This window comes from Camelina sativa, chromosome 15 (genome assembly GCF_000633955.1).
Source record: "Camelina sativa cultivar DH55 chromosome 15, Cs, whole genome shotgun sequence".
Classification (NCBI taxonomy): Eukaryota; Viridiplantae; Streptophyta; class Magnoliopsida; order Brassicales; family Brassicaceae; genus Camelina; species Camelina sativa.
The window spans coordinates 6,512,779-6,524,346 of NC_025699.1; the positions used below are offsets into that span (position 1 = coordinate 6,512,779).

An 11,568-nucleotide genomic window follows, 5' to 3' on the forward strand; every position below is an offset into this window, starting at 1 on the left:
ACTGGAAACAGCTGGCAAGATGACGTGTCATAACGTGGGCGTTTCGTTCTATCACAACGAGCATCACGTGGATTATGTCTGGACCACCGTGGCGGCTGTTTTCGTACGTAATTATTTGTTTATTAGCTAAATTACATTTTTTATAAATGGAATGGAACTCATCAACTCACGCAAACACAAATCCATCAAATGAAACGTAACCCATTACCCACTCTTAAACATTTTTTCAGCTAGGCGGGGGCCTTTCTAAGGACATTATTGTATTTTTCTCCTTTTAGAAATAATCATGTTAGTAGTACCATACTTACGTAACTTACCTTCCATTGCTATTCTTAATAAACTTGAGGTAGGTTTATTTGCGTGCTTTTTGATTGTGAATTTGAGACTGAAGTTTTAAAGTTAAAACATAAAAAGTAAAACGAAATGAGATAAAAGTACATTTTTTAGGTACAGAAAAAAAGTTTGGTTAAAGAAGAAAATAAAACGGAAATGGGGGGGAGGAGAGAAAGATTAATTAGAGCCGAAAATGTGGAAATTAGTGAAACGTCCAATGATTGAGAGAACAGGTGTCTTCTTTTGGCAACCACTTTCTTTTCTTGTTCTTAATTTAATTATTACCTCTTTTTTCAACTAACTGATGACCTTTACTCTCTCCCTGTCTCTCTCTCTCGCTTTAAATTTCTTCTTTTACATGGGTTTTGCGGCTGATGTCTAGCTAGTAGTAGCAAACTTATTTCCAAACATCACTAGATTTGATTACTCTGGCTTGATTTGATTTATTAAAAAAAAATCGACGTTGTTTTAGAATTTCAGTGGAAAAAGAATTACGAAATGGCCATTTTCAAATATACTTTCGTAACTAATTTTATCTCATACTTTCATATAATATAACCTAAGTAAAATAATACCATTGATAATTAAATAACCAAATCGTGGGTTTTAAATCCATTTGATAGGAGCCCACGGTCACGGGCCTAACTACTGAAAGGCCTATTTTAAGATGAATGTCTTCCTTGTGTTTTACGGAGCATTTAATAACAAGGAGTTCCACAAGGTTACCATCTTCAATATTTTATTTGACGACACGACATCATCGTCAAATTTTATTATTTTCGTTACATTGCCCACCAACCCGACATTAACACATAGTATATCTTAAGAAGTGCCAAGATATACAACCTTGGCCTTTGATTATTTCAATTACACACGATCTTATTATATCACAAAGGAGCCAGCTTTACCAACTTGGTCAAGGCTTTTGACGTTGTAGATGAATGGTATGTCGAGAGGAAAGACGAGAAGCTCACGGAGATTGTTGGGTTCAATGACTTGAGGGTTTGCATTCCACATCAGATCGGCTACCTGAAAGTTCGCTTTTTGTGTCAAATACTTACCGTCGAAGAAGACGTACCCATTTGGATTGACACACACGTTGTTGTCTGCACAACCTGTCCCCTTTAGTGGCCCTGTCCCGCAACAAGCAGCTGTTCCTGTCCCGAATACTGCAAAAAACGAAAACATTAGTGGACTGCCTGGGTTTGTAAACGTAGGAAATGATGGTTGTATTTGATCATAATTAAGGACTTACTGTAAGTGTGGGGCTCTAAAACCCTGTTCTGGATTGAGCTGAAGAAATCGTAGAACGAGAACTGGAAACTCTCAAGATCTTGTGCCAGTTTCTCTATGAGTTTCAATAAGTTCTTGTTATGCATTGCTGCCATTTCTGAAGGCAGCTTCACACAATCTTTATAGTTTCCCGTCTCTTGTTTAACCATAGGCAAGCAGCCTAACGGTGGTAAGTTTTGGAAGGCGAACTTCCTCCCTCCCGCCTCGTGAACAGCCTGAGAGAGAGAGAGAGAGAGAGAAAGATGTAACCAGTATATGAAAGCATCATATCTAGTTTATCATGTAGCTGCTGCTAAGCATTATTTACCTTTATTGCTGCCTCTATGGAAGTGATGACTTGATCCACAAAGGCTTGCTTTTGATCATGAGAGGGATTTGGGTTATTCTTGGCATAGTTCAAGTAATCATCAGAGCCAATGTAGGTTAAGTAGATAGCTTCTGACAGCGCTTTATCAGTCCATTTGTTCTTGTTTTGTGAGAATTTCTCGACTTGTTGAGACAGAGTCATCTGTAAATTAAATCATTCATAATGCATACGTAAACTACTGATATTATATTTTTACTTCTTTTTTTTTTTTTTGATAAAAGGTTACGTAAACTAATCATACATTACTAAACCAAAATATACTCCAAATATATATTATTGTCAAACTCAAACTGTGAATACTATTTGAACATAATATTTCCGAACATAAATATAGATAACCTAAAGAAGAAATCTAACAGAGAAATTAGGAGTTCAAGAAAACTTGATCCACTCAACATTAGATTTTTTCTTTTTCGAAAAAAAAAAAGAAAAAAAAAAAAGAAAACTTAAGCTTACCGTCTCGAGAGGAGAACCAAGGACAGTGGCACCGGCGATAGCGAAGCTAGCTCCGTGAGTGAAATCCGCAGAGCTGCGAAGGATCGGTGGGATTCTTGGGATACCCATGAATCCAGCTGCTCAGAACACAACATTATTCATAATTTATATTCAAGCGATCGATATAAACTTATATCATATACATGTGTGAGTAAGTTACCGAGATAGTCTGGAACGATACGGCCATCGGACCACCGTCCAGTAGCTTCTCCTATGGATATTCCGTACGGGGGAGAATTGGCGTCGACACGGTTCCCGGAGAGGAACTGCTTGTTGCCGGCGTCGTAGTAGCCGTCGCCAAAGACGAAGAGCGTCTGAGCCACGGAGGAGGTGGGGTACTGGAGAAGAGCTAGCGTAGTGACTAGTAAACAAGAGAGAGAGAAGAGGCCCGAGTTAGGATCCGCCATTGGAGAGCCAAGAGTGGAACTGCTTCTGAGCTGGAGGGACCTTAATTAGGACTTAGGAGTGATGAGGGCTAGAATTCTCTAAAAGAGAGTATAGTACATGCAAATTAGTAAAATGACAATTTTGTCTTTTCCCGTCGGTAGCTAGTTACATTAGTGATAGTTGATTTATTTATTTAGTTAAAGACGATTTTTCAATTTGTTATAAGTTTTGACAAACAAATCTAATTTAATTATATTATTCTTGCAGTAAGGTGCTACTTTCACGATCGGTTTTAAAACATATAGATATTGTTTCGTGAATGACTTCGCAAATATCACTTACGGTTCTCGATCGCTACTTCCAATCCTCTTTATATTGTTTTCCCTTTTCACCTTCCAAACCTTTTCTTGAAGGGTTTTAAGAAGGATTTTTTGCAAGTTTGGTGGCTTATTATAGATATATAAAAATCACCACTGTGACAGTAATAAAAATAGGTTTTATAGTCCTTGTGGCTAATGTTACTAATATATATATACATATATATATATATATATATATATGAGGTCTATATGGGTTCAATCATATATGTCGAGCTGGTTTTGTATGTGTGTCATAGATCCATGGATTCGACCACACTCAAGTTTGGAAAATCGACGTACTAATGCTTCGAATTTTTACAAACGAAACTTTTATAAAAATTGTGAAATGTTTGGTATATGTTTAATAGAAGTTTTGTACAATAGAAGAAACAAAATTAGAAATATAAACTTCACCATGCATGGTAAATGTTTAACCACTAGTATATATGGTAGTAAAATGGTAATGATCCACCATGCATGCATCTAATGAGAAGATTTTTTCCTGGATTTTTTTACCTGTTTTTTTAGACACGTGTTTTTGTAGCCGCCGACCAAACAATCACACCAGACCCACTGGCTTTTTGCACAAACTCGCAGGAACCGTAAATGTTTTGTCGCCATTCCATTGATTGTGGTTGTTAAAAGGGACTTTTGCCAGCCACATTTTTCAAAAAACTTTTGGGGAATGCTACATTTGCTTCATCTTTCTAAAAATGCCACATTTTTACTGTTCACATGTGATTAAAAGACGAAAATACTCTTGTACGAAAGAGAGTGATTGTCGTAGACAAGATTTGATGGACAATTTATTAGAGGAAATCATAGACTTGTCCACGAATTTCATTTTTATAACTTGTCTACGAGAATTATATTAACGAAGTTGTCCACGAGTTCAAACTAGTTATTTATATTATTAAAGATAAGTTGTCTATGAAAGATAATTAGACAAAAATGTATAATAGTTGAGATGGTGGACCAAAAAAATATGATGGACCAAAAGAAGATGTCGATGATGATAAACCAAAAAAAGATGATGGACCAAAAGAGGATGATGTGGATGAGGGTGGACCAAAAGATGATGTGGAGGATTGGGTTTCTCCATATCATCTTGTCTATCATCCGCATCTTGTCCATCATCCGCATCTTGTTAATCATTCACATATTGTCTATCATCCACATCTTGTTGATCATCGGCATATTGTCCATCATCCACATTTTGTCCATCATCGTCATCTTGTCTATCATCCACATTTTGTCCACCATTCGTATCTTGTGTTGATGTATGAAATCGACAATATAAATAATAAGAATATAAGTGGAATGAATCAGATCTGGTCCTTTTATTTAACGTAGAATTTCAGAAGGGTTTACAAAAAATGATAATTAAGGAGCTAAGCACAGTTAATATGAAAATAATTGCTCTTCTCTCTCTAATTGCCCAAAAAAATCTCTCCTCTGACGTGACAATGACATCAGGTATTTATAGTGGCCATTGACCTAGGGTTTCTTCTGTCTCTCTGTAAAATGACGATTTTACCCCTGCGGCCTGATGGGCCAGATCCAAGACTTTAGGCTCAAAACCTCCTAAAATCTTCTGTTTGGGCTTCTGTAAATGTTGGAAGCAAAGCCCATATCCAACAATGGTCCCCCCCTAGTCCGATGAGCAATGGCTTGCTTGAGCTCGTCGGGTCCAATTTTTGCGTCTCTAGGTCCGTCTTGCAGAATGAACAGAAGATTTTAAGAGATTGAAGGCCTTCTGGAAAATTCCGGGATGAATAGTGCATTGCACACATTTATCGAGACATCCGAAGAGTGTCGGGATGAATAGTGCGTTGCGCACATTTTCTTAGATGTGGTCGACTTTAAACGGGAGTTTTGAGGGTTCTATGCATAGCCGTGTTCGTCGATCGGATCCCGTGGCTCCATGGTCGCATGTGAAGATGGTTGAAGGTTCGGAGGTCTCGTCGTGATGATGGTCGTTGCGCGATGGCTTGTTGATTTGGAGACTTGTGAAACATTAAAGGCTTTGGCGCGATGGAGAGGTGGCGCGCAGAGTCCAAAGGCATGCTGGTCTCGGTGCCTCGTATCGTTCGCCTGTTCTCAACAGAGCCTAGGGTTTGTTGAGCTTGTAACGAGTATTGGCGTAGAGCGGCTTGATACGAAGCATGGAACGACTTGATAAGAGGCATCAAACTTGATACAGGGCGTGAAGTAATTTGATACGAGGCGTGGAGCGATTTGATAAGAGGCACACAACTGCTTGATACGAGGCGCACAACTGCTTGATACGAGGCGCACAACTGCTTGATACGAGGCGCACAACTGCTTGATACGAGGTGTGGAGTGGCTTGGTATGTATTGGCGCGTCGAATCACTTGATGGCGTGCTGGCCTTGGGGCTATGGTCCGAGAGGTGTGCAGGTCTCGGAGTGACGATGCGTGTGCGCATTGATGTTAAGACGTGGTCTGCCCAAATCACGGGGGCGCGCTAGTCGTGGCGAGGAGATCGTAGAGGCACGTTCGACACGGTGGCGTGGAAGAGCCTGGAGGTAAGCACTAGTCGTGGAAGTCCACAATTTGATTGGTTGTGACGTGTGCGTTATCATGGAGTGCATACACGGCGCGATGATTTGGTTTGACATGGCTAGGAGCATACGGGAAGTCGTGGTGTCTAGGCGCGCATACAAAAATGGTTAGATCCTAGAAAGTGAAGTCAAGTCGTGAAGATGATCTCCGCAGTTGTGCCTAGACACGAAGCCATGGTGTGAAGATGATCTCGGGCCTTTCCTGGAGTTTGCTACCGGAGGTGCCGACAAGACTGCTCAAGAGTGATGTGTCTTCGTATTGCTTTCCTCTTTTTTAATTGCGAACATGGTTGCTTTATGAACTTGGTCATTCGTACTTTTTATTGCGCAAATATCTATTACTGCCGATTTTTTTTGTTTTCTTCATTATGATGAAGTTGCTTTGAATTTATTTTTTTTGTCGTTGCGGGGCATATTTTGCGGTGCAGGACGTCTCCTGGCTTATCCTGGATATGTTATTCCCTATAATGCTGAGAGTAGACAAGACAGACTTGTCATACTAGTTAGGTGCGTTCAGTCGTGACCGGCTTATCCTGTAGGTGCTGCAAGAGTTGCGAGAGTGTGCGAGTCGGGGTCTTCGGCTTATTCACTCCGCTCCCTGCTAGCTTTTGCGAGTCTGGGCTCGGCTTATAAGTCCTTACCGAAGTAAGGACGTGGATTATTTAACTACTGCACCCATGCGGAGCGCTTGCGAGCATGGACTCGGCTTTTAATCTTTACAAAAGTAAAGTTTGTGGATTATTTCACCACTGCACCCAAACGGAGCGCGTTTAAAATCGTACACCTGGCCAGGGCGACGATGTGCAAGCTAATCGTTAGCAAGGCAGTATTGCCCAAAAACTCATTGGGTGCGGCTTTAGCATCCGGCTTATCCCGTGAGTACTTAGAGCTCGATTGTCGAGCGTGTTTTTTTTTTTTTTTTTTTTTTNCGTTGCGTCAAATATGGCAAGTATTGCTCCTTGATGCGTGTTGATGAATGTGCGGTGGTTTTCCGGCGGCGCTGTCTGGTGAGTGCGCGTACGATGTCGGATGGATGGAGGCGCGCTTGCTAGGGAGGAGACGGGTTGCTCGAGAATTTGCCGTGGCATGCTCGACTTCGCGGAAATGGCGTGCTAATCTCGCTCAGGTGGTGAGCTCGTTTCGCGCAGGCGGGAAGTTTGTATCGCGCAGGTGGCGTGATGCTATCTAGTGAATCGTATGGAGTTAAATGTGTTGGAGTGGTTCATATCCGAAGTACAGCGAGCTTGAGACTCTTGTTGGCGAGGTGGATTTGGAGTGGAAAGGGAGCGTGAGCCCTATTGCTATGTGGTGCGTGGTCGTCCCGGAGGTATGCGACTCGTAGAGATCTCGCGGACGCTTGTCATGGTGGTAGAGTCGAGATTTGGCAAGGCAATCGGGCATAAATTGGAACAAGGCGGAGAGCAAGTGGTTGTGAGTTCAGCGCATACATGAGATGGCTTGCCGATCCGGGTTGGGAGGTGTGCTCGATGTGCTCTCGCGTCGAGTTTATTGATTGCATCTCGTAAGTCTAGCGTCTAGGTTCCTTGGTCGAGGTCGAGGCTTGGAGAGATCGAGATTTTCGGTGGTGAAGTGGCAAAACGATGCTGCTGACGTCGTGCGTTGGTGTGCTCAACGTCGTAGCAGGGTCGAGATGGTGAGCTTGAATTGACGAGCTCGAATGTGTGTTTCTCGAGGTCTTATCGAAGGTTGCAAGGTGGTTTTGTTGGTACCGTAGCGGACGATGATCTATGTGGCGAAATCAAGACTTCTCGTACGAGACTTATGGCGAGATCAGGGGTTTGCGTACGACACTATGGCGTGCCTGACTTGGCAAGATCGAGGTCATGCTTCGGAAATTGGTGTGTTTGCAAGATCAAGGCTTAGCGAGATTGATGTTGCAAGTTTGAAACCGGCGAGCTCAGGCCAAGCGAGATCGATATTGCGGGTTCGAGATCGACGAGCTCCGTGTTGCGGATTTGGAAGCGTCAAGCTCGAGGGTTGCCGAACAACAGAGTGACGAGCTTGAATCTTGTATACGGGATTGCTGTGTTTGTTGTTGCGAGATTGCAAGGCCGTCTTGCGTTAGCGCGCTCAATACTTCTGCGTACGAGACCTTGGCGAGCTCAACACTTTTGCGTATGGAATCATTGGCGAGCTCAACACTTCTCCGTATGGAGTCATTGGCGAGCTCAACACTTCTCTGTATGGAATCATTGGTGAGCTCAATACTTCTCCGTATGGAATCATTGGCGAGCTCAACACTTCTCCGTATGGGATCAATGGCGAGCTCAACACTTATCCATATGGAATCATTGGCGAGCTCAACACTTCTCCGTATGGGATCATTGGCGAGCTCAACTCTTCTCCGTATGGAATCATTGGCGAGCTCAACACTTCTCCGTATGGAATCATTGGCGAGCTCAACACTTCTCCGTATGGAATCATTGGCGAGCTCAACACTTTTCCGTATAGAATCCTTGGCGAGCTCAACATATCTCCGTATGGAATCATTGGCGAGCTCAACACTTCTCCGTATGGAATCATTGGCGAGCTCAACACTTCTCCGTATAGAATCATTGGTGAGCTCAACACTGCTCCGTATGGAATCATTGGCAAGCTCAACACTTCTCCGTATGGGATCATTGGCGAGCTCAACACTTCTCCGTATGGAATCATTGGCGAGCTCAACACTTCTCCGTATGGAATCATTGGCGAGCTCAACACTTCTCTATATGGGATCATTGGCGAGATGGTGTGACTTGCGTCATCCGCGGACAGGCTGATTGGTGGCAAGATCGAGAAGTTAGCAAGCTGCGAGGTGACCTGCTTGAGAGTTCGCGAGATGCTGTCAAAGGTGTTGCATTTGATACTTGTCGTGTTTGAGGGCTGATGAGGTCGAGATCGTGGCTTGATCAATGGTCACACGTTCGGATGCTTGACGGGGTTGAGTGTCGCGCGTAGTGCCCATAGCTTTGCGGTTGTTCGGAGTATCACCAGTAGCTACACGATCAGGAGGGATAACACCATTGGCTACGCCATTTGTCGGAGCGACGCGCGTAGCGCCTACGGCTTCGCGGTCGGTTGGATTGACACCAGTGGTTATACGAATAGGGGACATAGCGCCTACGGCTACGCCATTAGTTTAAGCAACACGCATAGCGCCTACGGCTGCGCGGTTAGTGAGTGTTGTGTTATCGACCGCAGCTGCTTCGGTCCTGTTGACGCCTTGGGGTTGGTTTGTCGTAGCACTTGTGCGCTCCCATATCGTTGATCCAGGAAACGCGACGCGAGCCATGGTAGACCGTCGCGCGGAGATGTCAATGCCTTCATCGCTGGAGAGATCGGTGTGTGACATGCTTCTTGGTTTTCCGAAAACGCCTTTGTCTTCAAATTCTATTCGTCAAAGAAAAGATTGCGTTCAGCCCCACGGTGGGCGCCAAATTGTTGATGTATGAAATCGACAATATAAATAATAAGAATATAAGTGGGATGAATCAGATCTGGTCCTTTTATTTAACGTAGAATTTCAGAAGGGTTTACAAAAAATGATAATTAAGGAGCTAAGCACAGTTAATATGAAAATAATTGCTCTTCTCTCTCTAATTGCCCAAAAAAATCTCTCCTCTGACGTGACAATGACATCAGGTATTTATAGTGGCCATTGACCTAGGGTTTCTTCTGTCCCTCTGTAAAATGACGATTTTACCCCTGCGGCCTGATGGGCCAGATCCAAGACTTTAGGCTCAAAACCTCCTAAAATCTTCTGTTTGGGCTTCTGTAAATGTTGGAGGCAAAGCCCATATCCAACATCTTGTCTATCAACATTATAGTATTCATCGAGGGACATTTACGTCTTTTCAAGTTAAGGTTGTGGCATTGTAGAAAAAAAAAAGTGGCATTTTGATTTAAAAAAAAATTACTGTTGATGGCATTTTCATTAATTAACTCTTGTTAAAATCTAGTACAGATCATTAAAAAGCGTACCATATTCGTTGTGAATTTGTGATATATGTCTGGTTATAATGTGCTCCAAATAAAGTTGAAAGCAACAACACTCCCCGTTACTTATGAAGATCAACTAAATTATGTAGCAACAGGCCCCAGACTATAAAGATTATTTAAGGTTAGCTGCTTCTCCCTCCAGGACCACCACCAGACCTCTCCCTGAGCCCCTCCCTGACCATACGTATAGTAAAGAAAACTATAGCTCGACTAATAATCATTGGGTTACATGCAATGCCTTGCCTATGCTCTTTGTGGCTTAGAGTTAGGGGATTTATTCAATACAAAACCAAGGCTCCAAATTAAATCCATATTGTGGAACAAAGGATGGAACATTTTTTTTCTTTTTGTTTAAGGGAATAAATAATAAGTATGGAACTTAAGGAAAAGAACATACTGTATATGAAACATCTTAAACTAATAAGTACCTAACCAACAAATTATTGTATTTTTTTTTTTTTTGTCGTCTAGAAAAACTAAAACAAGTGGTCTGATCGAAACAAAGAGGAAATACAGGGGAAAAGCAAATTATTGTATTTAGGATTTAATAATTAATACCAAAAATTTATCAATACATACATGTAAAATTTGCAATAATGATAAGAAAATAAATTTACGACATTTTGTTAGTATTTTTTTGTTGAAAATTTGAAACACCATATGAAAAGAGTTCAGTTTTTGAACAACAATTGGTATAACATATTGATTGATATCACCTATTTTTTCGACTCACTCGAGCATATTCAATGTCCTTCAATCAATTCATCTTTCGTCTCATCATTATAACCACAACAATCATCGTATAAGTTTTCAACAACAACAAAAAAATCATCGTAAATGTGAGTGACATTAAACTAAATGGACTGTTTGGGGTTCTTGGTGGAAATTAATGCACAATGGGACCTGCAATAACTAATTTACTGAACGACTAGAGTTGGTACATTCGTAAAATGTAAACCATCAAAAATTTCTATAATCTTTATTATCAAAAAAAAAATTTCTATAATCTCCTTGGTTTGAAATAATTTGTTGCTTGCCAAGAGGCAAAGAAATAAAGCAGTACTCCATATTGTTTCAAGAATCTAGACCAACAGCTTCTTTTATAGTATATGGTTTGTTTGTTACTTAGTGATCAATTTTGTCATTTTTAACCGTGTTAAGATTCTTTTTTGTTTTTCAACAATCAATCTTCTTTTAAACAGTTTTCGTCCCTTATTTTACTTTTTATTTAAATCCTTATTTTACTTGGAAAGAATAGATTACAATATGTATATTGAGAACAGTATAAGTCCTAGCCTCTATTATAGAAAATAGTGTTAGTGAAACTGTTAAGTCTTAGTCTTTAGGGATATGAGATAGGGTGTTATCGGACGACATGGATCCTAAGGGATAAGAGGTCTGATGTTGTCACGAAAATCCTAATTCGAAGGGGGATATGAGATATGGTCAGAGCCGGCGCTACGTTTTATGTGGTTACAAGCGAACGAGAAAAAAAAAGGCTGCTTTACACATATTTATACTAATTTTTTTATCAAACTAAATAATAAAACTGGATATGTTTAAACAAAAGCACTAAAAAAAGTTTTAGAACATCAAAGATCGATTTTTTTTTTTTTGTGAAAATGATTCTTCTTATTGGAAAATATATATTAAAAATTAGCATAGATATTTGAACAATGAGAGAAAGGTATAGGATCCAAATTTTTTTTTTTTTTTTTTTTGAAAATCCAAATTTATAAGATGAATTC

General features: G+C 40.9%; 1 protein-coding gene across 1 annotated transcript; it reads right to left on the reverse strand.

The window, feature by feature from the left end:
- Positions 1,033-3,010, reverse strand: LOC104745694 (inactive GDSL esterase/lipase-like protein 25). Its single transcript, XM_010467009.2, has 5 exons — positions 2,649-3,010; positions 2,450-2,565; positions 1,934-2,134; positions 1,589-1,841; positions 1,033-1,502 (listed from the first exon to the last, which is right to left on the reverse strand). Exons 1-5 carry the CDS (start codon positions 2,893-2,895, stop codon positions 1,216-1,218), a joined length of 1,104 nt encoding a protein of 367 aa, XP_010465311.1. The 5' UTR covers positions 2,896-3,010; the 3' UTR covers positions 1,033-1,215.